Source organism: Haliaeetus leucocephalus, unplaced genomic scaffold (genome assembly GCF_000737465.1).
Source record: "Haliaeetus leucocephalus isolate CR32 unplaced genomic scaffold, Haliaeetus_leucocephalus-4.0 Scaffold696, whole genome shotgun sequence".
Classification (NCBI taxonomy): domain Eukaryota; kingdom Metazoa; phylum Chordata; class Aves; order Accipitriformes; family Accipitridae; genus Haliaeetus; species Haliaeetus leucocephalus.
In genome coordinates, this window is record NW_010973132.1 from 748,865 (window position 1) to 766,529 (window position 17,665).

The 17,665-nt window shown below is 42.4% G+C and overlaps 1 protein-coding gene across 4 annotated transcripts in view; it reads right to left on the bottom strand.

The window, feature by feature from the left end:
• CAPN3 (calpain 3, (p94)) overlaps positions 1–17,665 on the bottom strand; it is a 29,733-nt gene that overhangs the window by 776 nt on the left and 11,292 nt on the right. Inside the window, exons 5-23 of one of the 4 annotated variants that reach the window (XM_010580043.1) lie at positions 17,418–17,586; positions 16,693–16,833; positions 14,459–14,542; positions 13,988–14,073; positions 13,151–13,228; positions 12,530–12,690; positions 11,811–11,980; positions 11,161–11,172; positions 9,789–9,997; positions 9,032–9,068; positions 7,963–7,980; positions 6,712–6,813; positions 5,338–5,415; positions 4,608–4,665; positions 3,931–3,995; positions 2,819–2,887; positions 2,158–2,236; positions 573–689; positions 161–219 (exon numbers count right to left, since the gene is read on the bottom strand). In XM_010580043.1, the coding sequence (XP_010578345.1) occupies positions 161–219; positions 573–689; positions 2,158–2,236; positions 2,819–2,887; positions 3,931–3,995; positions 4,608–4,665; positions 5,338–5,415; positions 6,712–6,813; positions 7,963–7,980; positions 9,032–9,068; positions 9,789–9,997; positions 11,161–11,172; positions 11,811–11,980; positions 12,530–12,690; positions 13,151–13,228; positions 13,988–14,073; positions 14,459–14,542; positions 16,693–16,833; positions 17,418–17,586 (1,792 nt within the window). Of the gene's footprint in view, positions 1–160; positions 220–572; positions 690–2,157; positions 2,237–2,818; positions 2,888–3,930; positions 3,996–4,607; positions 4,666–5,337; positions 5,416–6,673; positions 6,814–7,962; positions 7,981–9,031; positions 9,069–9,788; positions 9,998–11,160; positions 11,173–11,810; positions 11,981–12,529; positions 12,691–13,150; positions 13,229–13,987; positions 14,074–14,458; positions 14,543–16,692; positions 16,834–17,417; positions 17,587–17,665 lie in introns of all 4 variants that reach the window. The other 3 variants (XM_010580044.1, XM_010580045.1, XM_010580047.1) reach the window with 3 other exon arrangements.

A 17,665-nucleotide genomic window follows, 5' to 3' on the forward strand; every position in this document is an offset into this window, starting at 1 on the left:
CTGGTAGCGAAATTTTTAGGAGCTTTTGTGGCCTCTTACCAATTGGATGACGATTTCAGACCAACTCTTATAGGTCCCCTTGAGAACATGTGCAATGAATAATATGATTAAAATTTAGTATGTGACCTTGTGTTAGAAATACTGGCATAAAGCAGTTTACCTCCAGGACATTGAGCTTAATGATGCCATCTCCATCTTTATCAAAGGCGTGGAATGCCCCTAAAGCAAGGAAACAAAAATATATGGAGTAGGTTAAATTACTGTTTGTGTAAAGATGATCCCAGATAGCAAACTAAATTGTGCTCCAGTTCTGTTACGCAAACTTGTGCAGGTATTTACTTATGTGCTCAGCAAGTATTTCTGCTGTGTTTTTCCTTAGCTAGGAGAAATGCAGTGGTTTCTTTTGTGTTTGTATGAGATGGCTGTCATATTTTAGATTCCCTGAGCACATATCTTTAATTATTAATACTATATATAGGCAGCAGTGCTTTAAACAAACTTTTTTGAGTACGACAGTGTGTTTTGGGGGCGAGGCGGGGAGGCAGCGCAGTAAAACCGGGGCAGCCACTCACTGAACATGGCGTCCAGGCGGACGAAGCAGCAGATGAAGCTGTCAAAGTCGATGTTCATGTTCTTGTCGGCGTAGCGCATGGTGATGATGTCGTAGAGCTGGTTGTTCAGCCGAAACCCTGCGGAGGACCAGAAACGGGGCCCAGCTGGGGCTCAGGGTGGAGGCTACTGCTGCAGCCGCTAAATAAAATGAAGGGAAGCTACAAGGAGCTTCCCTCTGTCCAGCTGCTTTCTTAAAACAGGAGTAACGTTTTTAAATTACGATTTGGGAGGGCCAAGGGCAAGCGAGTCACCTCATGCTGTAAGTGTGAAGAGGAGAGGTCTACACCAAAGAGTCTGCGGCCTAGCTGAGCCTGGTAAGAGCAAAGCGACGAAAACCGGGCGACAGAAACGTAGGAGGAAGTTGCAATGAAAACAACACGGGTACACAGTGGCCAAAAAATAGATAAGGAGGTGACTCCTGAGCGTGGCGTTACCGACCTGTGGCACCGGCTGCTGCAGCGTGCGACTGCACTTCGTAAAGGGTCTGCCGAGATTTGGGTACTGCTGGTTGTTGGCTAAATGCAAGGTCGTGCACAGCTTACGTGCTGTACGACTGAGAAATTTTTATTGCAAAATGTGTTCTTAGTTCTAAAGTCAGGGATTGACAGCTTTCCTGGCGGGAATGGAAACTTGGAAAATAAAAATGACCTGTATTTCTACTGCAGCAGGAGTCCAAATCCAGGTGTAGTTTTGCCCTTAGCAAAGGATCGAATCACTGATCTTTTGTAAAGTACAAGATAGCCATCTGTTTCTGTTCCTTGATGAACTGGTAACTGATGTGCCAAAATACTACTGAAGATGAAGTGTCACTGAAATCGCCCCATCTACGTTTGTAGTGATACTACAGATTTTCTGATTAAAGAAGTCATCTTGCTCCGTTACAGAGCTGGTAAAGACATTTGCTGGGGGAGGCCTGCTGTCCAGGGGAAGAAGCACACCAGTGTGTTTGAGACAAGAAGCAAGAAAAGTCAGGAGCCTCTCTTTGCAGGACAAATTTCATTAACTGCAAGTTTTGCAGAAATACTTTATTCTCACTGCGCAGGTAGAAGAGGAGACTCAGCCCCCAATGGCTTAGTGCCTAAGAAACATGAGCAGGACTCAAGAAATGTCCGTCCAGTTGCCTCTGATGCAAACTTGGACATTGACCTGCTCAGTGCCTGTACGCTTGGGTTGAAGTTTTTCCACTGTTCTTTGTTTGTTATTTACACAAACATAAAGAATCCACAGCTTAAATGAGAGCAAATGTCTTCAGCACTCCCTGGTCCCCCTGAACAGCTGGGCCCCAAGTGGGAGATCCTTAAGACAGCAGAGCGTCATTTATCATAAAGTTTAAAGAGCTGAAGAGATCTATTTGGTTGGCAAGACAGACATACAAGGCTTGCCATTTGGATTTTTGAGAACCTCTGCTGGGTGAAAGAAAAATTTTTTTAATTTCTCTAGGGTCTGTCTTTAAAAGGCAGCACTATGTTCCTGATCTCACCCTGTGATACATCAAACAAAATAAGGTCTCTTCAGCTGTTGGGCACTGGACACTGGGGGAAGTACCTGCATCCTTGACTGCATTGCGCATCTCGTAGCTGTTAATAGTTCCTGAATGATCCGTGTCATAACGCTTGAAGATTTTCTGGAAAAAGAAAACAAATAAATACACAACAGAAATAAAAGCTTGTGCTCCTGTTGAATGTACCCACTGACTGGATATGGGATGTGTGCCTCAGGCACTTGGAGGCTTTGCCATTTGCCTTACGTTGCTGCTGCTGAGCCGTCTGAGTTGTTAACAGCTCCTCTCCGTCACAAAGTAAGATAATTTAGATCCATGCCCTAAGAAGCAAAAAGCTCTCCTCTAGAGACTCTCCTTGTTTGACTTGAGTTTATGCTGTTAATCCTCTCTCTTGATTGTCCTAATTAAGCTATTTGTGAGGCCTGATTCTAGTTCCCATCCTCCTCCTCCTCTCAATTTGCATGCATCTGTACTGTTCTCATGGGGGAAGTTCTTATACGAGTGCTGGAGGTTCAGAGATTCAGGTTATTTGCTTGGGCTGTGAGTAGGATGAGGAGAAACGTTACTTTTCTTTTTAGAAGCTAATTTGTAATTTTTTTAGGGTTTTTTTTGTTGTTGTAGTGTATGTAGAGAGTTCTTGTTTTCCTACACAAGCTTTTGCACTGCAGAAGCTGTGAAGAACAGTGTTGTGGATACCAGCAATACCTGCCAGCTTTTAATCTTGTCCCAGAGATGTCGAAACTCATCAAAGTTTATCTTCCCTGAGCCATCTGTCTGTGATGCAAACATTCAGGTAAAAAAACCACAATATTTTTAAGAGAAAATTAATTAAGTCTGCAACTACTGGTGAAGGGATGAATGTGAAACTGAGTTCAGGATCTCCTCAGCATTAAGAGTGGGCTGAGCTGTGCAGTAAAATATTTGTGAATGGTTTTGTTATTGTGCATAGTATTTTGTTTGAGGAGTGTGAAGTACTATTTGTACTTTGTGTAGAAGCAGACATCTGGTACAGGAGAGAGGCTTGCTTCTGGAGCTATTATAAAGTACACAAGCAGGATGTTTTAGTGGGCTCTTTCCAAATACCTCCAAATGTGAAGCTTACCCAATGTTTTGTAAGAAAACTGAGCTTTATCCTAGAGTGAAGCTCTTTCTGCCTTGCTTAAAGTTAATTGAGAACTAAGCAAAATGTTGACTAAGCCATTTACAAAATTGTGTTCAGGCTCCAAACATTATGGCTCTGGGTTGTAATTACAATTTTTTTCTGGTTATGTTTGAATGTGCTTATGTTCTCTCAAAATCAGGTGTTACATACAACATCCCTCAGTTTTCCTGTTTGATCAGAGGTAACCCCGTATGGTAACTTGTAGTGTGTTTTATTATACCTGCTCTGAGGCAATTTCTGTATGTGTTGCATGCTAAACACACCGTGGAATGTATAATACATTATAAACTTAAGAGAGAAATACAGTAAGTTTGTTGGCAAGAACTGTAGTTAGGTTGAGTTGGTTTATAAAAAAATTTTTGAAAAATCATGCTTTAGTACATGAGTTGCTGACACCTAAGGAAGGGTCTCATACTGACTGACTTATTCTGTAGTTTTCTGGTTTGGGATATTTTCATCTGCCAACTACAGTAATGTTGAGATGACTGGAGTTAAGATGTGCCAAACCAGGAATGCTGTGTTCTCTGACTATGCACTATAAAGTACTGTTCTGCTTCCCTGGCTTACTTACTAAATTGTGTGTGTAGTGGTGGGAAATACAACCTGGGTGGACTAGTGTGGTATCACGCACTCCTCTTTCACCAGAAAAGGATACATCCATTAAAGCAATCATGCTGCGGCAGGATTCCAGTTCAAATCCTTCTGTCTTTAGGTCCTTATCTGAAATAAATGATCCCAGGTGAAAACAGATCATGCAAGACAGCAAGTGCTTCTTCCTCTTAGATGTAACTCTACTCAAAGTAGAAGCCAAACCTACTTCCTTCATCCAGTAAGAAATGAATGGTAAAGAAATTTGAAAAGACTCTAAGTAATGTTATTGCTTGTGAATTAGAGATTACTTTTCTTGACCTGTTATACACAATAAAAACCTGTGGAAAACTCTAAACTAACTTCCAGGTAACTAAACAAGCCCAGGGTCTGTAGGCTAAAGTTTGCTAAACAGGGAGAAAAGTCTGCCTCTCCATTAGATTTTTTTTTTTTTTTTTTAAAGGGCATTTGCAGATTGCTAGAAATGCTCTATTATCCTGTGTGGTGCTTCCAATAAACGTTTGCTCGTTTCTGTGTTATCAGTACTTGGTCACTCATAGAGAGCATCTCTATGAAAACTTCAGCTTGCAAAAGTCTCGGATGCAAAGTCCATGGAAGTGTAAGTAGGAAATTTGTGAGTTTGAAACCATAAATAATTTTTAGAGTGCAGCTCAGGGGTGGAGGGTTACATTATACCACAGATTTCTTTGTCCAGGGTTACTGAAAAAACATGGTCAAACTCACGTTTTTTTACAACATTATTGAGAACGTTCCTGAGTTCTTCAGCGTTGATCTCCATGTCCTGGTGGGAAATGTGGTGAGAATATCATTAATTACAACATTCCTTATGAAGCAGATCATTTTATGGATGGATATGCTAAAAGTATGAAGTCTTTTGTCACTTTTCAGTATGGCATATATATGCTTCAAACTAGAGAACGTTCTAGGTCATTATAAACATTAGTCCAAATCTTTCTTGAGGCTGAAGTACAAGGTAGGTCTAAAGTTACCATATAGTGCTTATTAAACTACAACTAGAAGAATGACCAGTAATTTCAAGCCACTGTATAAGCCAAAAAGCAAAATGCAAAAATCCCTGTAACCCATTTGCAGCATCTTGATTTATGCAGTTCTTTGATCTGTTTTTAATTTTAACTTCCCTCGTCAAGCACGTACTGGAGGGCATTGCATTTCTAACTTGTTTATACATGCTTTGCAAAATAGCATCTTGTGGTAGTGATAGAAGTAAAAGCTCGAATTTAAATCGGGCTCCCTCGTACACAATGGGAATAGCGTATATGTACATACGAGGATAGCTGTATACTTAATTGGATTTTGATTTGGTTTTGCTTAGCTTCAAATCTCAAAGGAAATTTTAAAATTTAGTGGTTTGAATCTGTGAAGCAGTTGATTTAGGTGCTGTTGTGGCTAGGCTGCTTTGATGGCAGACACAGGGATCTGTTTGCGTACTCACATCCCCTGCAATCTGTCGGAAAATATTCCTGAACTGTTGTTCCTCTTCACTCCTCTCACGAGCTTTTGCTGAAGGACGCTGAAAAGAGACAAGGAAAGAAGAGACACATTCTTAGCCCAGCAGGGAAGGGAAAGGGCCTGGACGGCTCGCTCACCTTTGCACGAGGGAGCCTCTTAGTGAATCTGGAGGTCTTTGGAGGAACAGGTCATCCTCCTGTTCATTTCCCCTTTTTTTGGTTAAATGTATTCCTTGGCAAAACTGCTGAGTATTTAACTTCATCCCATTGCTCTCCTATCTTTTGGAAAGAGCCTAAAGGGTTACTTTCACTGACAGATGTTTATCTTCTAGTTTTTTTTTGTTTCAAAACATTGCAAAGGAGAGGTTTGGAGCAGAAGAGGCATATCTGCTCCATAGCTGCCCTGTAGGCTCGGAATTGACCAGAGGGACTTGAGCTTGAGAGCTCTTTGTAATGTGGGGGGTCCCTTGCTGGAGACAAGTAGCACAAGAGACAGAGGCAAATGATGAAAGTGAAGCTTTCTCAGACACATGCAAAGAGCAAGCCTGAACTCTGAGGCTGATACTGAAAAAGGAAACTCTATTTTACACCCCCCCCCCGAAATTACAGGAATTATGTGTAACAAAGTTAATTTCTTGGCTTAGTTCTTATTTTTGTTTGTCTAAATGCAGAGGGAAGTTAGGATTGGTTCCCACTTTGCCACCTGCGTGTTCTGGCAGCCGTGCAGCAGAACAGCACGCTTGCTGTCAACTCAAGCCATGCCTCCAGATGCCATGAGCCTGGGTGCAGGATCTGGCCATTGCATCTTGTGTCCCTCACCCACCTGCACGCAGAAACCCTGCATTCGCTACCCTGTTTTCCTCCTCTCCGGTAGTGAGAGAAAAGAGGAGGGGTGCAGGAGCTCCTGGGTTTGCTCATCCTTTTCCCCTCTGGCCAGTGGGGACTGGTATAGGGATGTGTAACTTGTAGTGGGGGAGGCTGTGATCATTGCCAGGAGCTCCTGAAGCCCCTCAGGCACAGTTTATGTATGTACCGCTTCAGGGGGCTGAGCGAGAGTGGATTGGACTGCGCTGCTCGTGGGGAAAGGTCTGTCACAGTGGGGATCCTTGTATGAGAGAGCAACCAAGAGTAGTTTTCAAGCAACTACATCCTCCAGCACACGTGTTAAATAACTGAAGGGATAGTCTGTGTCATGCTCATTAGATCCACGTAAACCATACGCAAGTTATGCTAAGATTTGATGTAAAGCTGTTAAGTATCTTAGGACACTTCGTTGCCCCATTCCTGTGCTTCCCCCAGCCGCTGTCATGCTAGCCAGACCAAGCCCTATTTCCCCCTTTGCCACTTGCTGCAGAAACCTTTTTCTCATCTATGTGGGTTTTTTCACCATCTTTGCCAGCATCCTCATCTGCTGTCAGCTCCTTATTGCTGTTTGCTCTGTCGGAAACAAAGATGATAGGCTAGAAGAAGAAGGAAGAGAGCAAAAGAAAAATGGAAATTACACAAGAAGATGTGGAAACGAAAATAGTTGGTGACAACCATTTGTGGTAAAGCACATGCAGCAACAGCTCCCACCCCTGAGAGCATGACTGGAGAAGCCAGAGCTGGGAATGAAAGCAAAGGAAGAAAAAAAAAGGTGGAGGAATTTCTGAAGTTACTGTTCTCCTCGTGCTAAAAAAGCTGCAAAAGTCTTTTTGCAAAATAGTGCAATCTCTGGCTTCTAGCTTTCCTTTTCAGAAAGTCAGTAACTGTTTAAACGCGCTTGTTGTGGGTTTTTGGGGGGGGTGTTTTGTTTGGGTTTTTTTTTTTTGTTTTAGCAAAATAAGCCTCCCAGATTCTCAATTCTCAGTTAAACTGATAAAATTGCTCCTCTATGAAGGACAGTAGTACTGAGAACAAACAATCTGAATCCTACACAGAAAAGGAGTATTTGTGTAGGAGCTTGTTAGTTATGCAAAATATATGTTCTTTCTCTGTATTAATCCTTGAAGCATTCAGCTGTAAGCAGCCATGTGTAACTGCTCTGTTTTAGTGCATTTAAAACAAGGAAAGCCGCTACAAGATGCGAATGTGTTGCCCTAGAGTATTAATTGCAATCAGCCTGTCTTGAGGTTAAAAATGTCTGATTGCATTTTCAAGGTCCTAAATGTGTTGTGTGGAAAGGAAAGCAGGATCCTGGACTTTGGTGAGCAGAAACTTCAGGAACGAGGAGTAGCTGCATTAAGCAATAGCAAATGTGAGGGCACGTGTCCGGAGAAGGGGTGATTTTCACTAGAAAGGTTGTGTTGGGGTGCCTGTGGAGGGGCAGGCAGGAAGGGCAGTTTGAGCAACCCAAAGGATCAAGCTTTTAAAGCTGAAAAGTTTCTGTTAGCTTTTTGCCACCCCCTTGAGTGAGCGGGGTTTATGATGCTAATGCTATGTCATTAGAATTTAGTGTAGGAAGACAAAATCTTTGCTGCCTGCAAGTGCCCTCTTATCCAGTGCCCTTCGTTAACTAGATCAGTTTCTAGATGCGGAGAAATCATGATACCAAGGAACCCTGCTCCTGCTGCATGCATTGCACGTGCTCCTTGCTTTGCTGGCATTCAGCACATAGTGCAAGTACCCACCTTGCCCTTTTTCTTCTTCTGTACAAAAAGAGACAAAATTAAAGAAAAAAAGTGGTTTTAAACAGAATTATAGATTTTACCCAGATTATGCAGAGCTGATGGTAAAGTGTTTTTTTTCTCTTGCCCTTTCTTACATTTATTTTTCCCATTCCTATATTCATACAGTTTTTTCCCATTTCCTATATTCATACAGTTTTCAAATCTCCAAAAATGAGGGAAAATGTACCCACCAAGAAGTTGCATACTGAAGGACAGAAATTGCAGAAGCCATAGCAAAACAGTGTCCCATCTCATTTGGGACTTTGTCTGCTTGAATAAAATCTCTATTGTACCTTTAGCTCTGACTATTCCTTTTTCTTTTTCCCAACCTGTTGATGCAGTGGAGATTGGACTTTGGTGCCCACAGGTCTGTTATCTGAAGTGGCAATTAAATTCCACCAGATCTGGACAAATATTTTTGTTATCATGACAGCAAATGAAAGGGGAATACTTCTGAGCAAGGTTTGATGGACCTCAATTCTGTGCAAGAGCATTTCCTCCGATTTTTTTTCAAGATTAATTGTATTGTTAGCTCTAGTATATTCCCACAAAGATGTGTAAGACCCCAGGCTGAAGAGTTAGAGCTTGTCATGGCTGCTAGTTTGAATCAGAGTATCATTAGGGTCCCTTTCCAGAAAGTATGTACTTCAAAATAAGTACTTTTTTTCTTTATTAGATGAGATACCAGTTTCACAAACAAAATATCTTGGAGCATAGAGCTAGGCCTCCCCTGGTAAATGAACAATCTCCATTGATGGAGGCAAAGGCAATGCTTAGCATCCCTTGTCTTTATGCCAGGAGCAGATTTCAAATCTGGCCAAATGTTTTGGTGTGACCAAATCAGAAAGTAGTGTACATAATATATAAAGCAAGTGTTAACAGAAGCACGTTGAGAAAAAATGTGGGAATTTATGCTAAAGGAGCTGTTATGTGGCTGCAAATGGTTTCCTGCTGTAGGTTTTCCTTGATGTGATGCTCCTCCTCTCCCTACCCCTGTTCATGTACAAAAGAGGCCGAGGACAGTACTTACTGATGGACGCTCTGCCTCAATCATGTTTTCAACCTCCCTAGAAGAAAGCAGAAAGTAAATAAATCGGGAAAGTGACTGTTCCCAACGATGATTGTTTCTGTAGCTGGTTTGTAAGCAGCTGCTTGAACTTTCCTAACAGCCGGTGCTGTGGGCTGGCTTCCCAGCATTACCACTGCAGGCTCTAGACATAGGTTTTTCCCAGTTTGAGCTGTGCATCCCAAGTACCACTTCCAGGAGGGCTCTTGCCTGGTTTACTCCTCTGAAGAAGAGCCTTGACAACACTGAACTTTGGCAGCAGGGAGTAGAACAGGAGCTGTTTGGCCTAAGTAGAGTGACACTGGCTGCAATTTGCTGAGCTCTGGGAAACTAGTTGAAGAGCAGGACGGAGAGGAAATAACTACCTACTTCTGTATTTCATTTGTGACTGAAATTAGGTCTGGTTCAATGATCTATCTGACCAAAACTCCAGCCAGTGGCATACAGCAATAAAAAACAAATAGGTTCATTTTCATTATTAAAAACCGCTGATGGTATGTTTACAAAGGATATCCTGCAAGTAGTAAGCTTCTCCAAAGACAATTCAAAGCAGGCTCCTGTTAGATTACAAGGGAAGCTCAGGGAAATGAGTTTGCCGCTTGGAGTTTCTAATGAGGGTAAGAAAATTAAAAGCAGGGTGTAGCAAACTGGGAACATGGCTACAGCAGACTAGCAAGCTCACCTCCATCTTTATGGTCAGATAAATGGATTTGCAACTTACTCTGAAAGACTTCTTTTCTCTGAGAAGACCCTTAGGATGAATTCTCCCTCCTGGTGGGGTTCGTATGTTGATGGGATGATGACGTACTCGCTGGGAGGTAACCGGAAGCGCTCAGAGATTTCTCGCATGTTTATATAGGTTTTACTTCTAGCTTTGGAGGCATTGTAGAGGAAAAAATCCTTTTGCAAGTGGTGCTTAGTACCATGCATCTGCAGAACAAATGAGTCAATTTGTCTTCAAGGAAGTCTTACCCGTTCCCCAGGTGGCTTGTCATGCGGGCAGTACATGGTTGGGACAGAAAACACAAATGAAGCAGCAGCTTAGCAAGCAGGGAGCTGATGAGGGATGCTAACTGGTAACAGATACGGAGTCTGTCACCTGTAAGTCACTACTGGATGGGTCTAGCTGGCTTCTGAGGGCTGCTCCAGGGCCCACCTGCAGAGCCTTGGCTGACTTCTGCCATGTAGGCACTTTTACTTGACTGTTGTGTTGTGTGTAACCAAAGTTCAGCTACTTTCCTTAGAGGGTGGCATGGCAAGGAATGGTATATGCAACTCCTACATGCAGTGTGGTAAGGTGAAGGTGCTTGCAGTGGAAACGTGTCCTTGCCTGGACAAAACACGAGTTCTGTATCTGCTAAAGAAACATGAAAATCAAACGTTGCATTGGTTCAAATATGAACATTAAGTCAAGAATTATGGGCTAAGAACACTTGCAGGCTGTCTTCTGCAGAAATAACCACCTGTAAAATTGTCAGCAAAGACAACATTCAGGCTGTCATCTTCATTTTTTCCAGGTAACAAATCAGTCAGGTGAGCTTGTTTGCAAAACTTGTGATGCCAATGATTCAGCTACCGGCAAGCTCAGAAAAACATAATCTATGTACTTCTAACACGTTTTCTTCGATGGCTGAAAATACCACTGATTTTCCAAACAAATTCTAAGACTATAGAGAAAACTCTGTGGCTGCAGGATATAGGCCATTGGCATTATTTGCAGGAGGAAACGGCAGTGAAAGTTTAGGATGGTTCTGCGTGGAGCGCGAAGGCAAAGCGCTCTCTGATGCTTCTTTCTGCAGCCCCGGCTCACTGACCGACCGTGTCGGCCACGGCCAGGTCTCACAAAGAATAGAAAAGAAGAACCGAGGAACATGCACAAGTGAAAATGGGGCGCGGGTGAGAAGGAACCAAAAATTATTGGCAAAATGTTACTAACAAACACTCAAAGCAGAAAGGTTAGCAGTTTCACTTCTGTTACGTCCCTGAAAACAAACTTGACTGGACAGTTTCCTGCTGACTTACAGACAAGCACAACAGTAACGCTAGCTGTGAGTATACACCAAGATGTCAATCTGCCTCCGTTCTGCTCATACCTCTTTGGGCACCTTAGGGAGAAACAAAGAGAAGAAACAGTCAGAGCTGCTAGGTGAGTCCGCTTGTTTCTAGATCATACAGAAGGGCGTTCACATAGATTTCTGAGGGCACAATCAGTAATTAAAATGCCCCAAGTTAGAAAAATATTCTAAGCAATTTCTCTCTTCCTTTCTAGATTTCTTGGGATCTACATGAGGTCCACTAAGATCTGAACTAAATATGTTTGTGCAAGGGACTGAGTAAATTGACTTCATGAAGTCGATAGCAGGGACAGAGATTAATTGCTACATATGCATCTTGGATGTCTGTTTCCTTTTTTACACTATTCTGCCAATGAAATGTTTAGTTTCAGCGCGGATGAAAGGGAGATTGAAGAATGTATGGGAAAGAATATGTTAAAATCTGGCATTAAGTCACTATAAAAGCCTAAAAAGCGTGTTACTTATAGACGGAGTAAACCCTGAGGTTACTACGGTCTGAATGGTTACAAAGCCTTGAATTTCCTTCCTTCCAGGCTTCCTCTGGGTCCCTTGCAAAGTAAAAATTGCAATTCATCTAATCAGGCTGAATGATTCAGTGACTTTCTTGGTAAATGCATACTGTCAGGATTTGTGACCATGGTGCGAAGAACAAAGTCTAGAGCTGGTACCTCGTAGATGGCAAAGCCAATGGTGTACAGGTTGGCTCCCAGCTTGCGTTCTTTCCTCCTGTTTTTCTGCATCAGTGCGACGAGGAAGCTGCAGATAACCTGTTCATCCTCAGGATCATCATCTTCCTCCAGGAGCTTCAAGCGATACTGGGGATTGGTCCAAAATGTATCTGAAATCCCACCAACAACCCAAAGCAAACATGTAAAGCTTTAGTTTTCTAACAATACTCATGATCAGAGATAACTTTTAAGTTCCCTGCCTGTGGCTCCTGAGGAAAAGGTTAAAATTGGGCTAATACATATGTATTTTTTTTTACGTGTTATGGGTTTTACATAGTTCTAACAAAACTGCACAGCAAAGGAGCATATAAAATGAAGAACTAGCATCCAACAAACTTCCAAAGCACCTAAAACTATCAGAAAGTGGATTTTGCAAGTGAAATCTAACTGTTAGAGTGAAATTGATCTCTTTAATCTTACTTGGGGTGAAGTATTTGAACAATGATTTATCTTTGCCAGGCCTGCCTTTTGGGCTTATAAGGTGCTGTCACAAACATAGTGACAGAAGGCTTCCAGCTACAAAATCGTGTGCCTCGTCCACTGAGGAAGCAAAACTTTTCCTATGGCTGAGCACTGATCGGGCTGTGGTACGACTTCACCTGTGGGATCTAACACGGTCCCCATCAAAGAGGCTGTATCTCTCAAGACCCATTGCTCACCTGGATAATTGCGGCAACCCCCAGCTGAGCAGCCTCTCACCCAGCGCCCTTCGTTGACTGACACAGTCCAGGTCTGGAGTTTATCGGCTTCCAGAGTATCAGGTGTGAGGTTACAGATCTCGAGTTTTGTGAAGTGCCTCATGAAATCGTCAAATGATATCCTGGAGGAATTGAGGGGAAGCTGAGCCCAAATGGATTTACACGGTTGGGTGGTTGTCTGAAAGATCCTGGTGGGGTGGAGGAGGGTGACCAACGATACCACCACTATTAGGGCAAGTTTGCAGTGGGAGCGCCATGATTTCCTAATGCATTTGGCCTGCTGGTTGGTCAATTTACACAGCTACAGCTCCAAACTGGGGGAAACTGGGCTGAGAGGATGGTACGTAGGAAGGGTGATGGAGCGCTCGTGGAAGTGTAGCATATTTAGGACTCTGCTGGTGGCACTCAATAAACCCTGGTGGGAGAATGAGGAGGTCGCAGAGCAGGGCTTATTGGGAATATGAAGGGGAACAGGGATTACTGCAATGGTTTTAGCAGATTTAAGTAGTGCAGTGTGATTAATTTTTTTTCTATGGATGCTTATCTACTAGAGAAGCACAGGCTTTTGACCGACATTCTCACCAGAACTCCCCATCCTCCACAATCTTGTGCTGCAGGCGGATTTTCTCTTCTTTGTTAATAAAGTTCCACTCCTCTGACCTTCAAAGGAGTAAACAAGTTAGATTACGATTTGCAATACAGTTTCCATTAAAATTTCTACTCTTTACTGTAAGCCTCATGGAATGGAAAGTCAAAGAGTCATCTTGCTACATTCATAGAATTTTTCTTTTTGAGCTTTGCAGCCATTTGTTCTCATTGCTACCCTCCTTTCCACATGCCCAAATGAAAAAAGCAATTGCCCTACTTGTCTCTGCCTTCTCTTCAGACATCCTCTTAGCAGCTCTCAAAAATCTGCTGAACTGTTAATTTTATTTAGCTTGAAGAAAAAAGTGTTTGCAGGCTCTCCTTGCTGGAGTAGCTATTGAAATTCCTTTTAGTAAAACCTAATGAGAAACTTTATCCAAACTCGTTCAGGTACTGACATCTTGTTTTGTCCAGTTCTTTTGTAACTTAAAAGATTTTTCTACTGTCACATCTTGTTTTGAAAGTGGACATTGCTGAACTTGCTAGACAGTAAAATCAGACTGACTGTGCCATTAGACTTGGTTCTCTCTTCATTTCCATTGAGTAAAGCCCCTCTTAACACCTCTTTTAGGTACTCTTCTTTTTACAGCTTCAGCTAAGCACTCAACTATGATCAACTCCAAAGTGCATGAGTCAAAATGACAGCAAAGACAATTCAGATACCTCATCATTAAAGGTTAGGGTCATGCACGGGCTGCATAAGGGCAAATAAAGCTGCAATTTTTTTTACTATTTTTTTTTTTTCCAAATCAGGTGAAGCTCTGTTTTACTCACTTGTCACTCCAAGGTCCGTTCCATTCCACCTGCCCCCAGGGGTTTCTCAGCCTCACCAGACGTATTTTTTCCCCTTTAAATGTTGTCTAATTGAAAGAGAACGCAACAAGAATAGACTGAGAGTAGGTTCAAAAGGAAAAGCTCTGCCCGTCAAATAGCTGATACCAGCTCCTCCAGTGATGGTGCTTTCCTGGGCCATGGCCCTGCCTGACCTGCCTGGGGTGAGTGCTGGAAGGCTGTCACACCAGGAGGTGGCTGCCTGTGGTCACATTTGCCCAAGCAGTGGAATTTCCCCAGAAAGCCAAAACTTGGACAGGTTTGTTTCTCCACAAGGCTTTCATTTATTTAAGTATAGATGTTGTTTCCTGAGCTTATAATTTGTTTTGCTTTTTTCCTCCCTCATAGCTTTGCTGACATGCATGGTGCTGGGCGAGTGTAGACCACAGCTGGAGGGAAGGGACTGTACGTTACCTCTTCCACGGCCGTGACAGAGTAGGCATGACCTTTGACGAGCCCACAAGACATCCGGGTTTCATACTGCATTGGCATTATGGTCTGTTAGACACAAGGTAAAAACTTGTAAGAGTCACGCAAAGCTCAGCCAGCTGCTCTAAGGCAGGTAGTGCCACCCAGGGCTTTTGGAGGGAGGGTGACACCATTCAAGTGACAGCGTTTTTTGTCTCATTCTCTTCTTTGCGTTTGCCAAGGTGGCCAAGCTTGCCAAACTTAGTGCCCACAGAATTAATGTTGTTGGTTAGAAAGGAGTGAAGCATGAACTAAAAAAAGGAAAAAGTTAGTAATATCTATTGGAAAGAACATTTTGTGATTTACTTTTTCCCTTTGTGTAGGTTACTGCTTTTTGCACTTGGAACATGCTAGTCTATAGCATACTTAATTAAAATAATTAGATTTTCTACCTCATGACTATTCAGCCCTTTCGGGGATAGTATGTTCTTGTATGGCTCAGTAAGGTTATTACATGAACTGGAAACATCAGAGCAGATCAACACCTAGAAGAATACTTTCATCTTTACACATGGCTGCTATCTTACCACAATGACATTAAACCACCCTGTATTTAATACACTGTTCCTACTAACTTACACTATTATTTTCTAAATTAATTTCCTGTACATTTTAGTTAAAATCCTCATGATTGAAATTTTTTCTAACTGACATTCAGGAAGGGCATAGCTTTCTTCAGCAATCTGTTGGTCAGGCGTAATTCTTGGTAAGCAACTGTTAGTGTGACTGATAGATTTTTATTTGCAAATCTCAGAATGCTGTTTATCTGGGAGATAAAGAATTGAGAGCAAGGTGCAGGTGCACAGAGTCCACTGTACTTGTAAGAGAGATCACCGAGATCAGTGGAAGGGAAGGCTCTGCTACGCGCACATGGACCATGTGCGAAACTTCTCCTCCTCTATGTCTGTTATTGAGAGATGACTGCAAGGCCCTGCCAGTAACTCTGCTATCCCTTCTTGACACATTTGCGGTTGTGAGAAAGGCAGGGCTAGAAACAGAGAATTAGTAAGGTTGCACAGATAGATTCTCAGCTTGCACAGGGAGGATCTCATCCAAATATTGCCTGGCTGTTGCAATTATTTTCCATTATTTCCCTTCTGCTCCTGTTTCTTTTTCTTTTTTTTTTTTTCTTGCTCCTGTTTCCATACTTTTTATGCCTATAACCTCATATCTATTTCACCTTTTCTTCATTTCTACTGGTGTTGTTGCTATCATTACTTATCAGGACCCCTTTGTCTTTTTTTCTATTTAAAAACACTCTTCTGCTGGTGCCCTGGGTCGCTTCTCTGACGTGCCTCTGAAGCCTGCACTATCTGCCTCTTTCCATCAAGAGTCATGATTTCTTTTCTAGTGATGGCTTAGGAGTGTGTAATAACCAGCAGCACAATGGCTGCTGGGGCAGCAACTATAGAAAGAGAGAAACCTTCTTTCAGTAAAGAGTCACTGGGGAGGAAATTCCCCCCAAAACATGGATGATTTGGGCAGCCACGCTTGCAAAACAAGACAGTCATACTGGGCTTTCCCAAAGAATTACACATTTTAGTCTTCTAGGAAGACTAAATATGGACGTCAAAAGAGGAAAAATCAGCTCTTTCTGCTGCAAATGCAGAAGACAGTTTGCACAACCAAAAGTTTTAGATTATGTAATTGTGGAGGGTTTTTTTGTTTTCTTTTTTCCTCTGTAAAGCAAGAGATGTAATTTCATTGTCATGGAAATGCAGCTCCCTAAAGGGCAACGCATGACAGCTGCCTGACAGAGAGAAGGAGGAGGCAATGTGTCCCTCTACAGATTTGAAAGCTTTTAAGCTTACCAATATGGGATTTTTCTTAAATGGTTTTAACATACCTCTCTTTATTTTGCTAGATATGTAGGTATGCTGGAGTTACTTTGTATTTCATCACACTTGTAAAACTCAACATGTTTTTCCGTTTCCTTGTTAGGCATTTTAAATGAGGATCTTAATGGCAGTCTCAGCGAAGCCCTCTAGTGTCAGTCACTGTGTTTGAAAGCACTGTAGTCTTTTAACACATATGTCAAATAGCATCCATAAGAACAAGTCTTTAGTGTTGGGATAATTCAGTGAAGCCAAAGAAGGATTTAAAAGCATGGGTGATATGTTTCTCTAACTGTCTGGAAATAAAAGCGCTCTGAAGTCAACCACTTCTGGAGACATACGAACCCAGGCTGGCCTCTCATCCGTCCCCTGGTAGTCTACAGTGGAGTGAGTCATCTGTGCGTTTTCTAGATTCTTCACCATTCGAGCAATCAGTTCCCCAATGTCGCTCCGAGGAGCTGATCCGTAGGAAAAGCCTAGGTTATCCTGGTACAGAGAAGGGGAGAAAAGTGTCATGCAGAAAGATGAGGCAGGGAGAGGGAAGAGAAATGATGCAAGAAAGATGAGTGGTAAAAGATAACTTCTCTTCTCCCTCATTGTGTCCATACTTATCTACAGTGGTTGATAGCACTGGTTGTCCTCCTGCCTTTGGTGCAACTTCATACTCCATAATGGTTATTGAAACGAATTTTTTTGCTTTTAAATTTACCATGATAAACGAAGAAAATCTGACGCTATGTTGGCAATCAAAGGGTGAGTTTCCTACGTGTTTGCACACTTAGTCTTTGACATGAAGATTTGTGTCTTAACAGAGTTGTAGCAGCCCCATATTAACTTCATTTTACTGGGCGAGGGCACTGGGGGTGGGGGGTGCCAGTTTTGCTGATTGCACTCCTTCTCTCCACCTCTGTGTTCTGCTTCTGTCCATTTCCCTTTTGGTGCTTGCTATTTGCTAATGGGTGGTGTCTAGTGGAGATTACTCCATCTCCTAGAAATGGATGTTTGCTATGGAGAGGTCCTTCTCCTCTGCCATTTCTTACGACTCATCTGTAAAGTTCATATGGACTCACATCAATAGAGCTGGCCATGAGGGATCCTCTGTCAATGGCATGTTTCATGATTTTATAGATATCCTTAGGGGCATCCTTTATCTCATAGAACTCTGTGACTCCTCCAGTGAAGTCCTCCATGGCTTCGGTGGTGTTGCCTCCTTTCAAAGCTTCGTATGACCCATGGAGTCTTGAAAAGAGAAAAGAAGAAGATTCTCTTTTACGCAGATAAAGATACCTACCTATGTTTTTATATCTACCTTGTGCGT